The 26,184-nt window shown below is 45.9% G+C and overlaps 1 protein-coding gene across 1 annotated transcript in view; it reads left to right on the top strand.

The window, feature by feature from the left end:
- Positions 1–26,184, top strand: part of PTPRH (protein tyrosine phosphatase receptor type H) — a 634,102-nt gene that overhangs the window by 248,434 nt on the left and 359,484 nt on the right. Inside the window, exon 6 of the mRNA XM_069200757.1 lies at positions 22,516–22,773. Coding sequence (XP_069056858.1) covers positions 22,516–22,773 — 258 coding nt within the window. The remainder of the gene's footprint in view (positions 1–22,515; positions 22,774–26,184) is intronic.

Below are 26,184 nucleotides of genomic sequence, written 5' to 3'. Positions count from 1 at the left end.
ACACGATGGCCACTTTGAGTCCTTGGTTGTTTAGTATCAAACAACTCAGAAGGATAAATCCAAACTGGTACCAGTATTGGATTTATAGCAAAATGTACCCAGGGGCCACCTTAGAGGTGACCCCTGCAAAAGCTAACTAGCCCTGGCATGGTTGCTGGCCGGTCACAACCGGTCTGCCACCATCAGACATGATTCTGGAACCCTGGGGTGATATCCTTTGCTCTCCGGGTTCAGAAAACAAAGCACTTCCTGGGAAGAAGTGTTACACCTCCTCCCCTAGGAATGTGTACAGCCCTGCCTGTGAGCTTCAAAGGGCTTGCCACCTTTGAAACTCAACCCCCAGCCCTGCTGCTAGCAGCAGATGGCTGCCCCCTTTGCAAACCCCCACTTTTGGTGGGAGCAACGGCGGAAAAATGCACAAAGAACAGAAGGAGTGGCCACCCCCAGCCTGCACCACCCTAAGATGTTGAAGCGAGGTGACCCCTCAATTTAATTTTCCTCCATCTCGCATGGTAGGAAAATAGCCTATCAGGAATAGGGAACTGACCTCTCCCCACAGGAAGTGGTCACATAGTGGGTGTAGCCTCCCTAAGGCAGATGACCTATTGGTCACTACTAGGAACTCTCCTAAACGCCCACTAAATGCAGTATTTAGTAGACACCCTTAGACCTGCAGATCAGATTCCATGGACACAAGAAGGCCAGCAACAAAGAAGACCTAAGACTCAAGAGTAGAAGTTCTGCTGGTCAAAGAGAAAGTTGCCAAACCCTGCCTGCTGTACCCAGGACTCGAAAATCGCTGCTGAGGGGTTGACTGGACATAGAATGGACTCTGCAAAACCGAAGAGGACCTCCACCCTTCTGAAAACTGCCAAGGACCTCCCTCCCGAGTGAAGGCATCAATCACTCCCTGCAACAAAGAAGCAAAGACCAGTGAAGTCCAGTTCACTGACCGGTTGCTGACGAAGGAACCGGACACAGCAGCCAGAGCTAATACCACTCGACAGACGTGGAGGACAAATCCTGCAAGTATGGCAAGTTTGGTGGCACTGCCTCCTTCAGTGGCTGAACTGTGCAATAGTCAGTGTTCTGGACCCCCAACGTCAAACACCAAGAAGAAAAGTCTCCTCAGGACTCTCTGCGGACCAGAGCAAGCACCAGTTGAGGGACGTCAGGACGCATAAGAACCACCCACCAGAGTGGCCCTGTTGACCTGCAATACACCCTCAAAGTGACCTACCTCCTGCTTCCAAAGGCACCTTTGCACACAGTGCTTGGCTCACCTATCTGCTGTGCACCCGGCCTCCCTGGCCCCTACACCGGAGAACCAGCTATTCTCTAACACTCCCCCGCCCCTTGCAACCTCTAAACCCCAAGGTGACCCACCGGCCTCATCTTGAAGTCCACCTGTGCAGTGCTTTTCCAAGTGGTCCCCCTCTGTGGCCCTGTGCCAGCTCCAAAGAATTTCAGCAGCTGCTCCTGCCAGAAGGAGGAGCTGCCCAAACTTCTCCGGCTGGTCCACTGGACATCTCTACGACCTCGACCTAAAAACAGAAGGAGATATTGGTAAACACATTGCCTGATTTTATATGCATGTTTAAAGTTATCTCCCACTGATGGTGCGTAATTACGCACAGAAACAAGACATTTCATTTTCTAAACTTTGAAAAATCATAACTTAAAAAGTACTTACCCAATTTTGATTATCTTGGTCTTAAATTTTTTTATAAAAATCTGAAGTATTTTTGTAAATTGGTCCTGAGTTATTTTTTTGGGTGTATGTCCACATTTATCTATACTGTGAGTACAACAAATGCTTAGCGCTTCTCCAAGACTGACCTAAGTGCTCGACCAAGCGACCATAAAAATTAGAGCATTCTGTGGTCTAGTTTTTATCTCTGTAAACCAGGGTGGGGTTGATTGGACTCTCTGCCCTCTATATACAGAGCCAACCTCCTACACTGTGAAAGCCTCGGCTGACGGCAAGCCTTCACCAAAAGCATATTCTGCTAAATATTCCTACTACCTAAGTTCCAAAACATTGCATTTGCAACAGTTCCAGGGGTGGGTGATCGTGTGACCCCAAACCAAGACCAGAGATTAAATCTCATCAAAGAAGCGTATGAGGGTGTTGCTTCTGCCAATGCTGGTGTGGTGGCTACCATCTACCTATTGCAAAAATCACTATTGATGGCCAGGTCTATGCATAAAGATCAAACAGTGGTGGTCAGTGTCAACTGGCGGTCTTTTCTGAACAGAGGCGGAAGGCTGAGGCGGAAATCCACCCACCAGATAATGACACAAAAACACAGAACCGACACAAACCAGCCACAACAACAATTCCGCCAGACCCAACGGAGGTGAAAAACTCTCGACCCACCACCCTCCCCGCTACTTCAGCAATACACCACCCTCCAAATTATGGACCACAAATCACCACAGCGGACACTCAACGGCGGTCAGCCATTGTCGGTGCACACCGCCGCGGCAGAATTAACAGAAGCTAACATTGAAAAACCCACACCTGACACATATACACACCCGCCAACAGCATCATAAAACACCCGACCACAACCCACAATCCTTTGCAAACACAAAAATACTGCTATACCTTGCCAGCAAAAGACAATACAAGAACTACACACACAAACCACAGCCACCTAGTCACCTTTCACGCGTCACACAGCATACCCAAACACCTATCACACTCTGTACAACACACACACTACATCCACCACACAAAAGGCAGGTTCCCACAGAAGAATTCCTGTTTCACAGATGAGGAGTTGCGGGTGGTGGTGGAGGAAATCGTCAGAGTAGAGCCACAGCTGTTCGGTGCACAGGTCCAGCAGATACCTATTGCCAGTAAGATGGAGCTATGTCGGAGGATTGGAAACAGGGTGAACTCCGTGGGAACATATCCACTCACAAGGGATGCCATTCGCAAGAGGTGAAACAACCTACGGGGGAAGGTGCATGCAGAAGCCGCCAGGCACCAAGATGCCATCAGGAAGATTGGCAGTGGACCCCCACCTCCTCCTTCACGGTTGACAGCATAGGAGGAGAAAGTCTTGGCAATCCTGCATCCTGAGGGCCTCACTGGAGGGGCTGGACACTGGTAAGTCACCATTACTATCCTACCACTACCGATATCTGCATGGCATGTCACCCCCTCACCCTGACTCCCTTCTCTCCACTCCATCCCATACGGTGAACCACGCCCATAACCACCCTCAATGGTGTACCCCTGCATGCCCTACCCACTGCTAGCACACACCTCCCAGCTCTGCATGCACACATAACAGTAATGCTTGTGCAGCATGTAGTACTACCAATAACACAATCCATCAGCATACACTAACCAAAGGTGGGAGGACTACACAACCCATAGGGAAAGCTAGAAATGCTGAATATGTGACAGACAATGAACATGAACAATGAACAACTCTTTCACATGTCCACAGGTTCACCAGCCAATGTCAGAGACGAGCATGTGCCACAGCAGCCTAGTCCCCCACCAAAAGATGCCCTCAGGGATGACAGCAACTCTGGATGTCTTGATCTTGATGATTTCCCTGGCCCATCTGGCACCACTGGTAAGTCGGCTTCCACATCCCACACCCAGTCCACCACAGGGCTCCCCCAATCTGACACCAACACCACAGCAGCCACCCAACGTCCCCAAACCTCCGTCCCCAGGACACGTTGATCACTTGTGTGCCCATCTCTACAGGGACCCGGGTCAACATCACACAGGCAAGACGATGAAGGCACTGGTGTAAGTGGGAGTGGGCACACCGTTTAGGGGATACAGGCACAGGGGGCCAGGCCCAGTGGGAGGTTACCTGTGTGCCAGGGGGAGGCCTACCCCAGGGAACCGACTGCCCAGGAGGCACTCACACATGTCCTGGGGGACTACCAACAATCCCAGGACAGGATGGGTCAGGTGATTACCATTTTGCAGGAGAGCCAGCAGCTACACCAGGAGGTCATGCAGCAGTTGCAGGCCCTAAATGCCAACATGTCCACCATTGCAGGGGTGCTGGGTGACATGGCCAACATGATGCGTGAGTACACAGCACACTAGCGTGCCCCTTCCACTAGCCAGTCAACTCACCAGCCAACAACATCTGCTGCAGCCAGTGGACAGGACGACCTGCCACATCACTCACAGGCCACCAGCACCCCACCCCCTGCAGAAGGTGAGCCACCTGCAAATGTTCCCTGCGACCCAGATAGACACCAGAGACTGTTGCCAAGACACAAACCACCACAAGGAAATGAGCCCCTCCTGAATGTCTCCCTTGTGTGGCACTGAGACACCTTGTTCACTTTGGACTGCCATTGCTCCTTTTTCCTATGGCCCCATGGATACTGGACCTGTGCAACAAACCAACTGGGCCACTACACTGAAGTTTACGTCTACCATCACCCCACTCTATTGCACAATCCCATCCTTTTTTGTTGCTTTAATAAACACCCTTGAAGCTTCTGTGCTTTATCATAAAACAATATGCAATGTCTTAAAATGCATTATCCAGTGCAAATGTCCAGTAATGTGTGAATCCATCCAACTAATGTGTGTAAGCAGTCTGTAGTCATCACATCAGTACACAGTTGTGCCCACACCAACATCTGCAAAAAGGGAAAGCATAAGTGACAGTCAATTGAGAAGTAAAGGTAGTGGTTGGCACAACACAGCAGCCACACAGCACTGAATTGTAATGGAGGTATGAACAGGAGTACAGTCTTACCTGAGTGTCAGTGGAAGTACTGCTGTATCATATGTGTCCTGTTGTCCACATACTCCTCCTCCTCCTCCACCTCATCACCATCATCACTGTCTTCAGTGTCCTCTGCTGCCACAGGTGTATTGTCTCCTCCCTCCTCCTGCAGGTAGGGATCCACCAGTTACATGGAGGCACCGGAACCTTGCTTTCAGTAGGCCATGTGTATGTTCAATAACCCTCCTGGTACGGCCATGTGCTTCAATGTACCAAATGTCTGCCCCTGTCATCGGATGCCCCACTTGTTTCAACAGCCAGGAAAGGTTTGGGTAGCCGGAGTCACCTGGAAGTAGTGAGGGACACACATTACTCCTGTGGCACAGAGTACAACTTCAGGTGGCATACAGTGACATACATTTGGTAAATACTCAAGCTCACCTATGAGCCACACTCTGTGCCTCTGTAATCGTGCCATCACCTGTGGGACGCTGCTATTCCTCAACACATAGGCATCATCTACAGATCCAGGAAACTTGGCAGTGACGTGGGAGATGTATTGATCAGCAAGGCACTCCAGCTGGACATTTATTGAGTGGTAACTCTTCCTATTCCTGTAGACCTGGTCATTTGTCCTGGGAGGGACCAAGGCAATATGGGTTTCGTCAGTGGCCCCAATCACATGTGGTATGTGTCCATTGACGTAGAATCCAGCCTTCACAGTGGGCAGATCTTCACTCTATGGGAATGAGATGGAGCTGCTCATGTGTTTTAGCAAGGCAGCCAATACTCTTCCAAGCACATTCGAAAACATTGGCTGTGACATTCCTGCAGCCAAGCCCAAAGTCACCGGGAAGGAACCACTTGCCAGGAAGTGGAGCACAGATAGTACCTGTACTGCAGGGGGTATTGCTACAGATAGCAGGAATCAGATCTGGCTCCAATTGTTGACCCAGTTCAGTAATTGTGGCCCTGTCCAGAAGATAGGTCATAATGATGTGGCATTCCTCCAGTATAGCCAAGTCCACTAAGGGTCTGTACACGGGTTCTTGCCATTTCCTCCACAGTGGTAGGTATCTAGGTAAACCAAACATGAGATGTGTGTGACTACAGGAAGTATAGACACACAATATCACAATACACAGAGCATGTATGTATATAGCAGATTGAAATTGTCTTGGTGTGTGCCATCGGTATCTGTGACACACATTATATTGTCCACCATGAGTTCCAGCAGTAGGATTTTACAGCTGCCTGTCCTGTGTGCAGGGACAGGTGGAAGTGACCTCACACCGCCTTCGTTTGGCGTCATGGCGGAAGGCGGTCTGCACCACCGTGCAACTCCTCATTGGTTAACATGGAGGTCTATGGTGCACAGGAACCAGTGATGATCAACCCCGGCGGTGACGGTGTTCAGCGCCGCACACGTGACCAACATTTTCTCTGTCCCACTTCTCTTGATTCCTGATTCTCTACAGGTCAACACCTCCGCTGCATGTGCTGATGTGTCCTGTGTCTGGAACCCGTAATGGCCCATGCTACAGGGAGAAGGGCCCCGGCCTTCACATCGGAGGAGTTGGAGAAGCTTGTGGATGGGGTCCTACACTTGATGGGCAGTTGTATGACTCTCCAGACCAACAGGTGAGTACCTTATGGGTACGTTAGATGCAGCATGGCTGTATGAAGATGTATGTGTGTGCTGGCAGTGTGTCATTTGTGGAGTTTATTTTTGCTGCATGCAATGTGTATGCAGTATGTAAGCCATTTCTATTACATAATGGAGTGTTGAGTTCCTGGTGTCCATTCGTCTGTGTTCCCTATGCAGGTCAGTGTCCATCAGAAGAAGGGGTTGTAGTGTGCCATCACCAAGGACGTGCAGACCCTGGGGGTCCATAGACGACAGAGCACCCACTGCAGGAAACGGTGGGAGGGCCTGAGATGCTGGGCCCGGAAGACCTCAGAGGCCCAGCTGGGGATGGCCTCCCAACGAGGGAGGGGTGCCCGTCGGACCCTGACCCCCCTAATGGCCTGCAAACTTGCGGTGGCCAATCCTGAGTTGGATGGGAGCTTGAGGGCAGCACAGCAGCCACAAGGGGGTGAGTACACACTGTGTGGTATTCTTTTTTGTTGCCTGCCATGGTGTTTGGGTTCAAGGTTCTAGTAAGTGGATGTCCCAATGTGCTGCTTTAGCTAATCTTTTGGAGTCCTGCTTAGCAATGTAGGGTGGTATGTACATTTGGTAATGGCAAGTAGCTGGCATACCATGGCAGACATGGCTTGGTGAGTCCCAGTAGGGGTGCAGATGGTAGTGTTTGGGTTTATTTCTGCTGTTGTTCCCAAGTAATGGTTTGTCATTGTGGTTCATACTGCACAGTGTTAGTCTCAGTGAGTGACTGTGATGTGTATGCCATATGTGCTGTTGTTGCTGTGATTGACCCTGTGCTTCCTTTCTTTCTCCCCAATCCTCTCCCCTTTTCTCATCCTGCCCTTGTCTGCATTAGCATCATCTGGCAAAGGAGCAGGGGCACTGGTGAGTGGGGGAGCTGCAGCCCATGGGACCCAGGAGGCAGAGTTCACCCACGCCAAAGGGACCAGTGGGTTGGAGGGCGAGGGGAGCACCACAGGGAGACAGGAGCTACGACATCGGACTCACATTCCTCCTCCGATGGATGCTCCCTGGTGGTGGCGGACCCCTCTGGGACCACCCCAGCTACTGCATCTTCTGCCACCCCCGTACCAGTTCCGCCCTCCTAGTAACCCCCCACCCAGTTGCTCGTGCCTACTCACCCAGGAGTGTGGGCATCCCCTTCACCCAAGGAACCTCAGGCCCTGCCCCAGTCAGCCCTGCTGCCCTCACTGCCCTCACTATTGGCTTCCTGAGGTCCATCTCTGTAGGGCAGTCAACCATAGTCAATGCCATCCATTGTAGGTCCTTAAATCCAGATAATGCAGACAAATACATCTTAGTTGCTGTAGATTCATGTTACAGATTTCTGTGGGCAAGGCCACAATGATCGGCTGACGCTCGAACTGTTATTAACAATTTGCAAGTCTTTATTGGGAAATATGCTATTGAATCATTTCACTCAGTCCAGAGCCTTGCTTTTTCCTCCAGGGCATTCAGGTACACCATGGCAACAATGGATGGTCGACTGCATTTTTTGTCTCCCTATCATCCTGAGGGAAATTTGGTTGTGGAATGGAAAACCAAGACTTAAATCAGTCCTTAACAGCAAGAGTATTAGGTTCTGGTTGTGGTTGGCAGAAACCCTTTTGCCTTAGATGAACGTGTGGCTGTTTTACAGGAAACACAACAATTCAGTGATGAAAATTCATCTACATATGCCCCAACCTTCGAAATGAGGGATTTGTAAACAACATCTTCTGGCTGGATTCCTAAAGTTGGGGAGCTACTGAGTGAAAAATTGCTGTAAAGAAGGAGTTTGGCTCAACATATCGAGCACCGTTTCCATTTTTGGGAATACAAGGTACCAGAACTATCGTTCTGCCTGAATCTAAAGAAGACTACTTTGTTTTATTTGACAACATCAAATTGCACCATATGGCCAATCCTGCACAGTAGACTAAGAGGATTCCTACGTAGTTGCCTTGCCTCTCTCACTACCCCATGGGATATACCTCTTCAAGCACTGAATAGTGCTTCAACACTAAACAATGCTACAGCTGTCTTCCCGAGCTTCAGGAGGGCGGAGAATGAACTTTTGTTAATTCCTTTCACCACTTCATCAACAAGAAATGTCTAAGATGTAGATCTATACTATTCCAATACAACACAAATGGATGATATTGTTTATTATGATCCACCAACATTGGGTACATCTTCCAGTTCTGAACCAGCTCCAGTTTTTGCACCAGCTACTTCTGGTTACTTTGCTGACATTGACGACTTTTCTTCAAATTCTTCAGCATCAGCAACTGCACCTGTATCAAGAGCACGTAAGCTTCTAAGTGGCTTAAAAACAATTATTTGGTTCTCCCATGGTACTATCTGTGGGTACTGCGGACACTGTTTGCCTTCCTGTTTCGGAATCTTTTTGTCATTGTTTTCTTTTTGCTGATACATGGTCACTATCTTCCTGAACTCTCTGCTGTTGAACTGGTGGATGAGGTTTTAACACCTTATCTTTCATCACATAAGGTCCAAAGAGACTTGTCCCTTGGAATAAAGTACCATATGACATCCTTGACCTTACTGAAGTTATTCAAATTCCATATGTTTTCAAAGTGAATGATGTTACTACAGTGGGGTGGTTTCTGATGACTGGGGTGTAAAAACAGTTGATTCCATGCTTTCTGAGCTTCAATATTACAATGTATTTGAGAGTGAAGATATTTACAACAGGAAATTATGGGGAAATGTTCTGTTATCACCATTACAGGCATTATGTTCTGAACTGAGCCGGTACCCCAAGATTAGTTTATATTTACAAACAATAGGAATATTTTCCATCTCCACCAGTGGGGAGTTCTAAAACATACATAGACAAGTTTGCATCTTTCACTGGGCTTGATGTTAAGAATGCTGGGTCATATTATTATAAATTACTTCGCTTTAAATCGAGGAAAATATTGCTAACCGACACCAAATTGATTTATTCAGATTCCTTTGCTTCCCAGCTGACGGTTAAAGGCTATGAGTTTTGGAAAAAATATATTGATTTAAAGAGTGTGTGGGGACCATGAGATTGGCAAATATAGGATAGAGAAGCTTTATTTAGAGCCTGCCTCATTTCTTTACAAATTATATTTTTGAATGACACCGTCCAGCAAATAACTTGCCTTGGCTTAGCAAAAATAAAAGAACTGAAAGCGCCCAGTTTTCCCACCTTTGCAAAATTTGACAATAGGCTAAAGCTTTTAAATGTCACTGAACAACAGCTCAATAGTTTGGTTCAAAATGGTACCTTTAATTCATCACTTTCATGTCCCGACGGTTGGTTATTGTGGCCAGTGGGCAAAAATGGTTGTCATGCTCGTTTTGTAAGCTCCACACAGGGTTTTAGAGTGTGCTGACCAGACCCTTGTTACGTCACTGCACAACACACAGGTATTGCCACAACATACAGTGCAGGCAAACTGTGCCAACAGTAGTCACACTCTTCTACATTAACAGCTGTAAAAGGACACCTTCGTTTCCTTTTAGAAGATGTAGACTTACAAGATTTCTTGTTAGATCTTAGAAAGCCACGCTCAGAATTCTTTTTACATGCCATAAATAATGAGACTTGGAAGCTTTTGGAAATGGAAGTAGCATCACCGGTTCAGCAGATTGATAAGGAAAACATGGAGAAGCTCTAGCTGTTGTTGATAATGTCATCTGCAATTGACATTGTTCCAAATTACATGTCACTTTTACACCGTGGACAGACACAGCTTAGGTCCATTATGCATCTGGGTTGGACGATGCAAGTTCTCAAAAGTGGCCACGTGTCCTGGTTAACTCCAGGAGTTATTTGCTGCATTTAATTTGACATGGCAGCAACATGTAATAGCTGAGAAGAGGTGAGTTACATCATGCTTAACATCAAAAATTTAGAAAAGTTGCCTTTTACTGTATTGGAAATTCCATCACAAGTATGGTTAATACATGCAGTGATTAATCTGCCCATTTCAATATTCCAATTCACATTGTGTTTAAAAAACTTTCCTGTAGGCAGATTTGAGCGGTTAGGAGACAGTTACATCTACAAGGTGTGGGAGTTACCTTTCGATTACAAATGTCTGAACAGTGAGACAGAGGTCTTAATGGAAGCAAATGCGAGACTCCTGTTAGTCACTCTCTGATTTGTAAACAGGTGTTCTTGTATGGCACATGCAATGCGGCCATGGCAAACTTGGCTTGCTATCTGAAGGGTACTCCTGTTGCTATGATTCGCCCAGGGTTTCAAGTACTTTTGAATGGAAGTTATTTAATGCTGAGTGATGAAGGCTGCTGTGGTATAAAACCTGGAATTGCCTATAGATTTCGGTTATCCAAGTTGTAACTTGTTGCAGCAATGTGTTATTCCCCCCAAGCATGAGATAAAAGTAGCAGAATTCTGGCCTCACATCGCTACTTCAAATGTAAATTTTGACAAGCTGAGCGGACTGAAGGCTCTTTTGTTTCAAAAACATGTGGCTCTGACATCAGCCCAAGAGAGCTATCAACTCCAAGTAGCAAGGTCATCTGCAGAGATACAGATCCTAATAAATACCAACTTTCCCAAACATTTTGGAGAATAGGTGAGCAGGACTTTTAATACATCTAATACTACTGGGATTGTGCACTTTTTAAGGCTGTTCATTCTGAATTCGTTAGCACTTTTCAGACTGTGTTTGGAGTTATACCTTCAGCCATCTGCTCACTTTTTTCAAGTGTCTTTGGTGGATTCCCAATAAATGTGGCACTAATTGGCGGTATTCTGCTGTTGCTGTTTTTGATTTGCAATGTCTGCCCCATCTCGACAAAGCGGAGTAATGGAGCTCCCACCAGCCTATCTGTGTTATGATCGCATGATGCAGTATTTCAGGGCTTCACTGTTGGAGGAACTGGAATTTAATTGGGCACTGTCATTGCGACCAGTTCTAGATTGTGTGCAGCTAATTTTCCATTGCTTGTGGTGCTTCTTTGAATTCCCACTGAAGGTGTGTCTTGCTGTGCAACCTATACCTTCTTTGGACACAGATCTGTTAATGTTCTCGATGAGGGTTCATTCACACACTTACCCATTGGTATTGCGGTTGTTACTCTAGGCATCCTATGAGCCGCCCCTTGAAGAGGTCATGGCTCCTTGCACCTCTACATCTGGCACTGCACAGATTGCTGCCTCCTCGGCCGTACCTATGGCTGAGGCACCTGCATATGTGTGCTCTGAGGATCTTACTTCTAACAAGCTGGTATCCAATCACCTGCCACAGTGAGGTCCTTCCTGGTTTCTGACGACACAGAGATCTCCTGCAGGATCATGACTATTGCCGAATTATACCTTTGGCATTTTTTGGTTTAAATTCTAAATTGTTCTTTTAAATTTGAACTGCCTTTCGTCCTGGCTTGCTTTTCAACTTTGAGATTTTCATATCTTTTATGTACATTTTATGCTTTTAGTATTTTAGGTCTGAGTGTAGTTTATTTTAAGTCATAGGGCTTGCACTCTTGTCCCAACAATGGCGAGGGTTTTGTTGGTTCATTTTAGCGCCTTGCTTGGGCACACGTATTTTAGCATAGGCCTGTGGCCTGTGCCTTTTTATGTAGTTACATGATTAATTTCATTTATTCATTGTACAATGGCTTGCTTTTAGCGGGGATGTTTTCATTTTCTAATCAGCTGCTATTCTGCAAAAATGTTCTTCCATTCCTTGAACAACATTTCACTATATACATTTACCCAAGGCTGTACATGATAATCTATCAAGTATTGCGCCACAAGAGTGCACAGCCAACCTCAATAATTAGACACATTACCACATCAGGCCTGTTTCTCAGAGCACAACATGTTTTGTTATAAAAACATCACATAGGCTAAAGAAGGCTGACCACTTTGCTGACCTCCGCCCGGTCTCTACAGTTAACCGAGGAGAAGACGGGCAGACCCCTGTTCAGGTATGGGGGCGGGTGTTCCTGCCATGGACTAGTATGGGCCCGAGAAGAGCTATTACTGCTATGCTCTCATGTAGATGCTAGATGTGTGGGTAGGAATCTTTAGGCATATGTTTGTTCTAATATGCTGGGATTGTTTATCTATTTTTCACTTATGGTAACAGTTCTAAGTGTGCTATGTTTCATCTTTCTAATAATCGCAGCTCATATCTTTTTTATCATAGATAGCAGTTTTTTCAATAAATGAATTGAAAACTGTCCTGCATCTTTTGTGTGTGTGGGCCCTATGCTAACAAAAGAAAGGAGCAGGATCTGCCGACCACGACTTCCCTGAGGAGTCAAAGTGTCATGGGTCAGTCTGCCACAAATCATCATTACTTTCAAGGTTTGGGTGAGGTGCTGCTAGCTAGCTAAAAGGGTTAGGCCGGCAGCTACCAGGCGGTGCGGGATTAACTCAGTCCCCTATACGTGGCAGTGCTGCTGCCCAAAACCAGCATGGTAAGAGTCCTACAACACCATCACTAAGTGTGGTGGGGGTTAGTCGTCATCATGTAATACTCTCACAATACCCCAAAGATGATCCTTGGATTCACACTAATAAATCCTTAGCTTAGTCCTGGTAGTGTGGCAAAAGGCAATCAGGCTTTAATAGAGGAACATGTGTTAAGCATTTCAGAGCACCAACATCGACGATAAGTAATGGACATGACTCAAGAGAAATCTGACACCAATTTATAAAAGTAGAGCTTATTTTTATCTTATTTTAGACACCAAAACAAATGGAATTGCATTAGTACAATCAGAGTTATAGATTTTAGTAGCAATATAAAATCAGTGCAAGAAATGGCCATTGAAAACTTAACATTGCGGTCAATTGTGTTGCGCGAAAGACTTGGGAGCGAGAACTGGGGGATCCCATAGAGGGCACGGATTGGGCTATGGCTCTGTCGCTGGTGCTCATAGTCTCATGCAATAATAGGTTTAAGCTTCTACATTTCAATTTAGTGCACCGTACGTATATTACACCTGATCGTCTCAACAAGATTGACCAAACAAGAGAGGCCGGGTGTCCTAGATGTGGTACAATAAGCGCCTCCTTTTTACACTTGGCTTGGTCCTGCAGGCACGTGCAGTGGTTTTGGCGGGAGTTGGTTGGTAGGGTGGAAGTGGTCACAGGTTTTGGACTCGAAGCAACCCCCTTGACATGCCTCTTAGGTGTGGCAAGGAGACCAACGGGAAGGCACATCCCATACAGACTAACACAACTAGTTTTAGTACTGGCTAAGCGTAGGGTGGCCTTAAGCTGGATGAGTGCCAAGAGGCCATCAATTAATTGCTGGATACGAGACATACTGGAATGGGGAAGTGTAGAAGAACAACATATGCGGATAACACGTAGGGAGGAGGGGGCACTAACTGACTTGATTGCATGGGGAACGCTATTGGAACGTTTCACTGGTATGGAGGATTTAAGCTCTGAATGGAGCACTGATGACGATGATTGACTAATGGAATGTATATGTTGGATTTAATGGTGACAACAACCGTGGTGATGTTGCAACTCTTGTACCTATAGTGTATACAAGGATTGGTTACATGAGGATGTTAGCTAGTAGGGGAGGCTAAGGGGAAGTACTACTGCAGTGGTTGCTGTTGATGTATATTTCTGACTGTATATGTACTCTGTCCTCAAAGAAGATATGTATGATGTCTCGCATCGATATGCAATGTATTGTTTTTTGTTGGTTCTGCATTCTAAAATCAATAAAAACAGAGTTATCAAAAAAAAACATTGCAGTCAATGAGAAAAACCACTAGTGACAATCTGCCACTTCAAGGTCGAGTTACGTGAAACCCTTGTAGGGGTATAGTGGTGCGGACCTAAGACTAGGCCACGACAGGTAATTAAGGTTTTCCTGGCCCGTGGAGTCCAGGTGAAGCGTCATCCTAGGTGTCTGTGGAGCAGAACGAGACCCGCGCTGGTGCTGATTTTACTGCTTACACGATACTGCAGGTAACAAGATGCAAAAATTCAGCAGGGGCTGAATTACTGGACTGGCAACCAACAAGCCGTAGCAGCGGTAATTACAACAAAAAGCTTTGGGAACTTAACAGGCTCTGGGGGAGTGACATAGTGGCCTGAAACTTCGGGGCAGGTGAGACTACCACTCCCATAAGGCACTGGACCACCTGGATTTGGGTGATCTTATGGAGGTCCCGATGGCTGGTGTATCTTTGGATCCTGCAAGCATTTTTACCTGCAGTTATCAGGGGACTAGTGTCACTAGTCCATGGGAGACTGAGGGTGCTTCTGGCATCCACATGGGTCCCTCTGGTTGGAAGTGCCAAGTTTGAGCCAAAGACAAGGGTCTTTCACACAGTTCCAAGTCTGTTGCAAAAGGAACAGAGTATCACTCTTTTGCTTTGTTGCAGTGGACAAAGTCCTGTTGTCGGGACATGGTTCTCTGCTTGGTCCATCCTTGAAGTCAGTTGTTCAGATCAGAGGTTCTGATGTCAGGGGGTCCCTTAAATCCTAGATTTAGGGGATTAGGTGTGTGGAGGCTAGTGGCCAATGGGCAGCTACCTTCTGCAGCTAATCTTCCCCTGAGGTGACCACATCTGCTGGAGTGGATCACCTTTTACTACCCATAGACCTCTATTCTGCCACTCCTAACATGGCAGAAAACTAAATTTAGTGTACAGTCCCGGCTGCTCACTCTGGAAGTGTGGCTAGTCTTTAGGGGGGTGTACACTACATTACATAACTACATTTTCACCTGTCCATAAGGAGATGTGCCTGGGGTAGGGGAGGACTGTGTCGTTCTCTGGGGGTCAGCATTGATGCCTGTCAGGGGTGGTGAAGCCATTGGAGCTCACCTGCCCTGAAGTGCTAATTTACTATCCCTGCTGGAGGTGGAAGGTGTGATCTCCTTCCTGTTTCATGCTTTGTCTCTGACTCCTGGGAGCGTTCACACTACCTGGCACCCTGTCTTGGTGGCAGCAGGCGCAAGAAAGCACAGGCTGACCAGCCAGAGCACAATGACTTTGGGGCAACCAGGTGGCTAACCTCTAAGGTGCCACTTGGGCACATGACAGCTGTTCCTCTACATCAGATTTGTGTCAGGAAGAGAAGGCACGTTGTTTGACACCAAACATGACATATCTAGGCATTACCATAATGGAGCTAGCGACTTGGGTCTGCCTGGGTGCAAGTCCCATGTTATCTTATGGACCGTCTATCACTGATAGTGTACTTTGATGATAAAGACATTTTAGAGACACATAAGCTTGTGCTTGCATGGCTACACCTTCCATATAATGCACCCTGCCTCCTGGGCTGAAGAGGCCTTCCTTAGGGGTGTCTGACATATATGAAAGGCAGTGCATTGGACTGTGCCAAACATGGAGAGGGCACAGTTGAATTTGAGCAGTTTGCACTGCTCCTGCAGTCTGTAATGGCACACCTGCTGTCAGTGGTTTGCTTGTGTCCACTCAGGGTGGACAACCAGTGCTTCAAGCCCTGGTAACTCATTTAACACCCAAGTCCTGGGTACCCCTGGTACCATATACTAGGGACTTATAAGGGTGCTAAAGTACTTGCCAGTTGGGGATACCAATTCACGTTTACCAATTTAGGGAGAGAGCACTTTCACTGGGACCTGGTTAGTAGGTTTCAGTGCACTGTCAGAGTTGAAACCCAGTATCTTGTAGTCCAAATGGGAGCAAAAAGTGTGGGGGGGACATCTGCAAAGAGCCCGGTTTTCTTACAGCCTCCAATTCCTGTATCTAACATTCTGACTGGCACAGATGTACTCTAAATGTCCTTCGTATACTTCCCTGCTTTGATATTCAGAATCCAATAATAATCATCTTGAAGGACTCCCACAATATACCCTCACTATACACTGTTCCACTATTCCTCCTGTTATATTGTAGGATTTATTCTCCGAGTTGCTTGCGCAAGGCCACGTATGATAGTGTATCTGTTCGCAATCTCCTGGCAAATGGAAGGGGGGGGATCTGTCTGGAATTCCCAGGTTCAGGTAAACAGGGCAGTGGTCTGAGGGCATGTTAGCTAGATGTTGAACATTAGTATTTGGTGGACTGCTAAAAATTGGATTATGTATTGATGATGTAAATATTCCCTCATAGGCTACAGGGAGTTTGTCTCAATACATTCTCTAGCTTGTAAGACTGAGTATCTCACCTAATGCTACCACTGTTGCCCTTTCACGCCCCCTTGCAGATCTGGACCCCTCAAGTGCAGTGTTTAGGGTCATGTTGAAATCACCACCCTCTAGGATACCTTGTGGGGACATTGCGCACATCTTGTTCCATATATTGACAAAGAAACCTGGGTTGTCTGTATTCAGACCATACATGTTTGCTAGTGTTATATGTTTTCCCCATATGCTGCACATAGCGATACAATTTTTCCTGCTGGTCAGCCACAGATTATAGGGAACTGAAGTTGGTTCCCTTTTTGATCAGAATAGTAACTCCTCGTGAGTAAGAAGACTAGGTGGATGCATAGGGGTACATCGCTGATTATCCTCACTATTGTCACCAGAGTTTCTTTTGTCATGTGCGTTTCTTGCAGCATGGCAATCTCAGTGCCTTGTCTATGGAGGTATGCTAGTATCTGGTGCAGCTTGCAAAAATGTATTCAGTTGTCTTATGCTCTATGTAAGGACCCACATCAATCTAATAACAATGGGGGCCCATCATAAGGTTGTGTAAAGCTTCTCTACCGGGGAATAGATGTATTCTCATCATGCATGTGTCTTGCATTGTGCATCTACTTAGGTGAGTCACTGTATGTGCATTTCCCAAACTACTTTGCGTCAAAGATTGTAACCTACCTCATCCCACACTAGCAACCCAACTCTGCCAGTGGCTATTTAGATAGCACCCCCTGTCTCCCCACCTTCACCATTTCAGTTTTTGTCTCCAAAAACCAAGCATTCAAACAGTTAGCAATCAGCTATCAACAACTTTGGGCATTTGGGAATATCCAGGAGGGATCTCCATGAGTGACTGATGTACTTTTCCACTCAATAACACGAATGGTTGGAAGGGCATAGAAATTGCAGCCTCTTATTATTTATATTGTGCCGTAGACTTACGGATAGCTTTCTTATGGGCAAAAATGTGGCAGCATGAAAAAGCATTGCAGAAGTAACACAACCATGAGCTACCCTCTACCAACGGGCTGCACCATAAAATACGGATGGAGGCCCACAAGTGGCCTCAAGACTAGTTGTGATGCATATTCTTAAAGTGGCAGTTTATGGTATTTCTTATTCCAAGTCTTTCGTTGAGGTCGGGGTAGCTGGGTCATCAGCATTCCAGGTACAGAAAATTGTGTCCATATCCCTAAAGTTGAGCAGGCGGGCTATTATGGAGCATGCTGGTGCTCCTGGCTGTGGCTCTGCTTCAAGCACAAGAGGAGAGAGAGGTTGCCTGCCCCAAACATAGATACAAGCTTTTCCTACGCCTCTATTCTTCCTATGTTAATTAGTATGCAGAGGTTGTGCAGTGTCAAGGGCATATTTTCAGATCTACTTTCTTGGCTTTGATGAGATTTAAAACTTTCTCCATGTTTAAAAACGTATATGTGCTGTTCCATGGATGCCAACCTGTTCTCCTGATTGTCTATTTTGGAGTTCATAAGCTTCTTTTTGGTGGTGAGTGACTCAATCTTGCTATCTATGGAAGTCAAGCTGTGTTGCTTTAAGTGGCAACCTCACATCTTGGTCTTTCTCCTGTTCTGATAAGCACAAAGCATCCAACTTGGTACCTGAGTAGTTGGAGTCCACTACCTTCTGCATACAGGGGGATTCAGACCTCAGCTTTGATAGTTTTTTTGTCTTGTTTGCCCATTATGCCTTTGCACTATGCCCACCAGGTAGCTCAAGTGCTACGGATATGTAAGGGCAGTTCTCAAAAAATATTGTTTGGCTTTACCAAACCAAAACAGTGTTAACTATAGAGAACTGCTGACCAGTAACCCACATTCCATACATCCCAGCAGAGCAGCAGAAGTACCTTACACTGTAATGCTGAGAAGAAACACAAAGACACAACACTTTTGAGGACAGACAGCAGCACCCTAATAACTGAATTAAAAAAATTGGAGCAGGACCCCTGGTAATTCTCACTTCATAAGACCTTGCATGTTATTGTTCCGTCAGCGTGCTAACTTGCATGAACTGAACCTTTGCAAAGCAAGAAAGAGCAACAGAAAAACAATAGTTAACAAGGATGATAATGCTTAAAAATAAGAAATCATGACTACAAGTACAATGGAGATGACCTGTGCGCGAAGCAGATCCATGGAGAAATATCAACCCATGCCCGAAAAAGCACAACTCAGCAACTGCATTTGTCAACCAAGCCAACTTAACTGAAAGGTAGATGTTTTGCCATCTAGGCTATTCATGCCTCAAGGTCTATAGGCCTGACAACTGCTTCAGGCTAGTGTGTACCTGAATATCGAACCAACAATATTGGTAGAGCTGAATATTGTCACAAAATATTGGGAAAAAATACTGATAGGTAGGTGAGTCTAGATTTTCTATACCTAACTGCACAGCCATGTACCTACACAGTACATATATCTTCAAGGTATGTAGTTGAGGATTTAGGAATAGTAAATCTATTCTTCCTTATATCGTTCAATATTCTTGTACAATGATATTGTTGGTGTGAATATTCGTTATTTCAACCCTTCAGGCTGTAAAATGAAATGGCAGCTAGATGAGCAGGCTGGCAGGGAAATGATCGAGGCAGCTAATCACACGCATGCAAGGTAGGTTCTGAACTAAACACTTGCACTACCACCTCAGTCCTCAGAATAACCCTCAAAGCAGGAAAGAAGCCTCCAGAGTAAAGTGTACTAGGGTTCGTCCGTACATCTCATTGGTGTAGTATAGAAAACCGACAGGGTGTGTTGATAGGAATGGCGCTCACAATTCTTCCACCCCAATATTTGAAGTTCTAAAAGTGTCTACACTGTGCTCCTGGAAGGAGGACCCACCCTACTCCCCCACAAAATTCCAAAAGGAAAACGTCTATAGACAGTCCAAGGCACTTGTGGTAAATGAATAAGACCGTAGTCCATAACTCTATGTTCAGTAGATCGCTTGTTTTTATTGGATGCATTCTTCAATTTCAGTCAGTCCAGTTCGTCCAGCCAACACGTGTTTCATCATGCAAACAATACTCTGCTTCTGGTGTGCTCATGATGGCGGCCCTGTGTCCCTGTTATTGGAGTTTGGATTGCGATAACAAATGAAATACGTTTGAGGAGTGCTTAGAATTAATGTGTATAAGGATACTACTTCACATTGGATAACTATGAGGATGTGGTGCAAAATATGGCAACAATGGGTCCTAAAAACCTTTAAATAGCCTTGAAAAAGTAAAAGCGAGTATTGTTCGCATGACGAAACACGTGTTGGCTGGACGAACTGGACTGATTGAAATTGAAGAATACATCCAATAAAAACAAGTGGATCTACTGAACATAGAGAGACGGACTACAGTCTTATTCATTTAACACAAGTGCCTTGGACTGTTTATTGACATCTCATTGGTTTAGGCCTGTGCTCAAGGCAACATGGCCACCCGCAAAGGATCTGCAAAATGTACAGGGAGAGTATTTCTTCTCTCCTGAGGATAAAAATATCTGAAGATTGCAAGCAACTTCAAACCAAAAAGAAGGTAAGAATGTTATATGGTTCCTCCAACTATAACAGGACTGTGTATTAGACCAACACAAACATCACAGTAGAGGGACTCAGGCCCTCATTAGGACCTTGGCGGTCGGTGCTATAGTGGCGGTAGTACCGCCAACAAGCTGGCGGTAGTACCGCCATCAAGCTGGCGGTAGTACTGCCAACAAGCTGGCGGTAGTACCGCCAACAGACTGGCGGTACATACCGCCATATTATGACATTGGCGGTTTGGCAAAAGCCAAACTGCCAATGTAACACACCGACCACCGGGCTGGAGACTACAGTCTGCAGCCCGGCGGCCATCACTAGGCCGCCCACCGTAATATGATCCCGCCCACCGCCATGGTTTCCGTGGCTTCTTTATCACCACCAAAACTATGGCGGTACGTGCCAGGGAATACCTTCCCTGGCACTGATAGGGGTCTCCCACCACCCTCTCACCAAAGTCTTCCCCCACCCTCCCACTCCTCCTTCCGTCCCCTCAACATAAACACACATACACACACACAAATACACATGCATACACACACGCATACCTACATTCACCCACGCATGCATACATCCATACACACACACACACTGACATACATACAAGCACACACGCATTCACATATCACAACATACATGCACACTCACATTCATCCATGCGCACATGCATTACACACTCCCCACACCTGCATGCACGCACACAGACAGAAACACACACACACACACAACACCCTCCCACCCCCCTCTCCTGTCGTAGCACCTGACTTACCTGCATGCAGGGGGTCCTCCGGCAGGAGACAGGACGCTGCGCTGCTGCCAGCAGCATTGTCAGCCAGCGGAACACTGCCAGGCCGTATCATGTGTCATGATACAGTCGGCGGCGTTCTGCTGGCGTGGCGCTGCTTCTGGCAGCAGCGCTGCCATCCGCCGTCATGGCCGTACCCAGAATTCTGCCAGCCTTCTGCCGGAATTCTGGCTATGGTCATAGTATGGTGGGCGGTCTTTTGCCGGCCGGTCGTCGTCATGGCGGTAGGTGGCATTTACTGTCATTATAATGAGGGCCCTAGTCCACATATCTCATGAGTAAGTGTTGGTGGGTTTTGGCTATCTCACAGTACCACATCCAACCCCTAAACTGACCAAGGTAAAGATGTTATTGGCAACTAACACTCTGATTCCCAATGAATCAGTGAAAACAGTTCTAACTCTTTTATTTGGTCACACATGCATGCCCAAGTTGAACACAAGAAAAATACAAGAAAGCCTTTTCAAACATTTATTGAAATGATCGTATTCTTGCCAAGAAAGCATGAGCTGTGATTATTAGAAAGATGAAACATACCACTGTAATCAGCATTATTAGAATGGTAAATAGTATGAACAATTCAACCATGTTAATTTGCGTACTCATATCTGTATCTACTACTACACTAAAGAGAGCATAGCAGGAGTACCTTTCTGCCAGGTCAGTTGGGATAGTGCAACCGCCATACTTTGGTGTTAACTGTCAGGAAGCCACTACACATTATCCTCTTTGGCAGGATGGAGGTTTGAGTCAGCAGGGCTGCATCGCATTCACAGCTTGCAAACGTTCCATTACAAATCCCAGCGTGAACGTACTCCCCTCACTGAGCCTCAGCATGGAAGCTGTTTATATAACAAGGTATTGTTCTTATCGCACTGTGGCAGAGGCACTGACCACCTAATTTGCTTTTGTCTGTCTAAAATGAAGTGTCTCTTAATTAACACAGGAAGAAAGGAAAAGAATGTTCTCTAAATGTATAATCCCGGAAGTAAGTGTACAGACTACTGGAGTCAGTGCCTATCAGAGATGCACATACAGCACATTCACACAACAGCAATAAAAGTGTGGAAAAAGTCACCATGAGAAAGAGATGTCAACTTTTGCATCTAAAATGGAGGCTAAACACTGGCCATGAAACAAGAGGTGACAAAAAAACATGGGGGGGGGTGTTGTCCCACATGCCCAGCCCTGCAGGGTGACCAGTAAGGTCAGCTAAAGTGTTCTCTTGAAAGGTCAAATTGTAAAAAAGCATAAACGTGCTGAAGTGGGGGAGTTGGTGAAACCATGCGACAGTTTATACACAGCTCATCAGGTGCACATGTGAAACAGTTAGTTTAATAATGTATGAAGTGAAACTGTGAAATAAGAGGAATGCTCTAACTGCAAAATGAAAGTGCGAAACTGTGAAAATGCTAATACTGCAAGTATATACAACTGACAAAAGCAGTGAACTCGGTTCCTCTTATTTCTTTGTAGCTCGTGCATATTAAGAAAGTACAAACTACAAACGCATTTTTCTTTAATGCTAAATTAAAACTAGGCAAGGCGAAAAGTTATGAATTTGTTGCTTATTTTAAGAGAATTCCCGCGGATGCATGCTTTCCGATGTGATTCCCCTGTACCATAAATTACATTTTTATGCTCCTTGTTTTGCTACTGCAGGCCCCGCCCCTGTGTCCATCATCAACGTGTCCGGCGTGACCACTGACAGCCTGAATGTGACACTGAATCCTCCAAATGGGACTTGTGTGGACACCTATACTTATAACGTCAGTGTCAGCGGAGGAGCTGCCAAGTTTTACAGCAACAGAAGCGTTGCTGTGACAGGACTGCAGCCTGGGCAGAGCTACACAATCACAGTGTACAGTCTAACGCCTACTCCAGTACAGTCTTCGCAAAAGGACTTTGTGATTGGGACACGTAAGTGATGTGTAACCCCCCCCCCCCCCCCCCCCCTCCTCACTGCAGTCACACGTACACGTCCACACTCGCCAGCATGCAAGCAGGTGTGTGTGTATGTACACACACACAGACTTGCGCATCGGTACGACACCCTCCTCCGCTCCTATGATGCACACAGAACAAGACCCATCGACTGCCATCTCCCTCTCCCGTCTTCAGTTTCGCCCTTCGCCCTTCGCCCTAGTTGTCTCTCGTTATTGCTCCAGTTCTGTCACTCGCCCCATCTTGTCCTTTAATCGTTTACCGCTGTCTCCCCCAGTTCCGCTCCGTCTTCTCCCCTTTTTTCTTCATCCCTGGGATACCTCCGATTTCTCTTCCGCTCACAACTTTCCCCTGTCGCTCTTACTCTGTGACTCATCTCTGTTTCTGTCTCTTTTTCGTTGCCTACACCAGTGCTTAATTTGAAAAAGGACTGTCGCTTTCCAAAGTTCTACCAAGAACCCCGCGGCCGGAGTTACTATATGTCAGTGCGCCGAATACCAAGGCTACATAATCCTCAATCCACCTAAGGCCGCTTTGATCAACCACTAGTCTCCCCCTTTCCCTTTATCACACCCTTGCTGCTTCCTCCTCTCTACCTTTGGGGCGTGTTTCTGTCTTTTCTCTCTCTCTCGTTCTTTCCCCTTTGTGTGTTTTTCTTTCACTTTCTCTCGGAAAATGTCTGATCAGGAAATACAAGTGCTGGTTGTCAATAATGAGTGCCACTGGGCCCCACCGGCAACCACCAGCTCAAATTAAGCACTGCCTACCCTCATCTTGATGTCGTCACCTGTTTCCCTCCGGTCCCCCCTTTCTTCGGTCCTACCTTCGATCTGTCCCACTACTCTTTCTCGCTCCCTTGATCTGCCTCCATTTCTATCGTTCTTTCTCTGTCCTACAGACTGTGACTCACTGTCTCTGTGAATAATTCACAGACCTGTTCAAAGACATGAAAAATGTGCAAAGTGGAAACACATCTGCACATATTTACATACCTGTACTGTATATATTGTCCTCCGGGTAGCGCCCAATTAGCAAAATGTCAATTTTCACAGCCCCAGTGCAACAGCTGGCTGAACAAGAAGGAGTGCTGGAGACCTGAGAGACGAGGGACCCCGCACTGAGAAATTTGTGACTTCCTGCTGCAACCTAGGGCGGTGTCCTTGTCTGAAGAGCAGTTATATTTGTACCCTGCAGGCCTTTGAGTGTACATCTGGATGCTTGAACAGTTCTCAGTTTGTGGCATTACCACTGTTTTCGAGTCATGGGCTTTTAATCAGTACACACGTCTATTAATCTAATAGAAGTAAACCAAGACCGCAATGTTGTTCACGTTCCTTGCCTGCTATTGACTTAATTGAAAGGGGGCTAGCAAACCAGTGAGCTTCAGATGTGTAGACATCTGGGAAGTGAGGATTGGCTGTGTAAATGTAGCGTGTAAAAGTCACTCTTGGCACACTGATGATAAATCCTTCTCCTTTGTGCATGAGTTGCTGCTCTCGCAGCATGATTTTGCTCGGGTGAGTCTGTCTTCACCTTCCGTTTGCATTCTTGTCTATTTCTGACCCTGCATGTAAATTTTTTAGTCCATGACCAATCCCTACTTGGAGGATGGAGTGGGAAAAGAAAGGACATTGTCAAAAGAGCAGCCAAGCTGCCTGTGGCAATGAGTTAGTCTTGCTAAGGTGCCACATGTCCATGGACTGCTGTAAAGGATGGGAAGTTATCAGCTAAACCACACCCCTTGCCACACTTGCTGGCTCATAGAACCTAGTAAAGTAGGGTCAGAGTAACTTTCCAGAGGAAGGAGTCAAGGAGCCTGAGGTTTATCTACCTTGAGAAAGGGTGAATTTGTCTTGCTGTTCCTGGAGCACAACATCTGCCAAGATGTTAGCTCTTTCTTGTACCACCGTACTAGAGGTGGAACTAATATAGAGAGTACCCCATTTTGTGAAGGTAGGACTGCTTCACTCTGGGGGTTGGTCTCAGGTTATATTGTGTTGTATCCTTGGATAATATCCCTGACTTGATTGTCTAATTCCCTGAGTTAATTTAGTAACCATTCTCGAGTTTATTACTTTTGTCCAATTTATTATTTTTATTTCAGATTCTATTTTTGTAGGCTCGTAGTTTATTGACTCTTCAGATAGCTGAGCATAGCCTCAACACCCTGGTAAATGTGAATGGTCTGTGGTTGGACCTTGGCTGTGATCCTCAACTCACTTTTAATTATGAGGCTTAGGCCTAACTACGTGGCGTTGCTGCTTATGACCTTGTTTCTCATCTCTCCTGCTGATGATCTCGATGGGATCCAGCTGGATGAGGCCTGGCTGTGGTTCTCCATTCTTGGTGCTGGTTAGAAGGATCTTGTCTGGCTACAGCGCTCTGTTCATGGTACTGGAAGAAAGGATCAGGTCTCTCATTGGATCTCTGGTTTGGAGGATGGCGCTTAGCTGTGGGTCTCTGCATTGACATCTGATCGGAAGCAAATGATCTGGCTGCGATTCTCTGCTCTCTCTCTCTCTGATGTTGGACATGGGCACAATAAATAATGTCAGGCCCTGTCTCTTGGTTCTCATTGCGGGTAACCAAGAGGAAGGCATACTGTTTTTTGTACTCTACTGATATAATTGGCTAACTTGGAGATCTCCTTGAATGTGACAGAGATTTGATCTGCCCACCCATCCTTTACTTCATGATTGTGGTCCTCCTAAGTTTGCCTTTCGGCATCAGCTCTGGTCAGTTGATGATAGTGTGGCTCTTTCAGTGCTTGTAATGGGTTGCTGAACTTCACTGTTTAATTTGAGTCTTACTAAAACAGTTATGACTTGTGTGGTTGTCATAGCAGCCGGACATATTAAAAAGGATATCTGCCTATTGCGCTCTGATGTAAAAAAAAAAAAAAAATTGTGTCATTGCTTCAATTTCTTTCAAATTGAGAGATTTGTTTCAGACAAAAGCAAGTGTTTTTACTTATTATAAGTCATTTTGCAAACCTAGGTCATCTCCATCCTCCTTCTAACATCCTCTTGCTTCTTTTGTTCCAGTGCTCACACCGGTCAGTGCATTCAAAGTAATTGCTAAAAACCAGACTTGCATATTACCAGCCAGTACCTGAAGTCATAAAACTGTCATAATTTTAAAAGCAAAATATTTCCTTTATTGATCAAGCACAAACATTTATAGATTTCATATTGTATTAATTTAATACAGTATACCACATTACTATTGCAAGCATATTTTTAGTCACGTATCACTCATTTTTCGTTTTTTGTTAGCCATGTTTAAAAAAAACATGTTAACAATTGTTTTGACTATTTCTGTTTTCTGACAATATGCTAATGAATGAAAGATGGATTTTCCCCAATGTAGTGTATTGTATTATAATAT

The sequence above is a fragment of the Pleurodeles waltl genome, chromosome 7, assembly GCF_031143425.1.
Source record: "Pleurodeles waltl isolate 20211129_DDA chromosome 7, aPleWal1.hap1.20221129, whole genome shotgun sequence".
Taxonomy (NCBI): domain Eukaryota; kingdom Metazoa; phylum Chordata; class Amphibia; order Caudata; family Salamandridae; genus Pleurodeles; species Pleurodeles waltl.
Note: the sequence above shows the minus strand (reverse complement) of the source record. Positions and strands in the feature narration are given on the sequence as shown.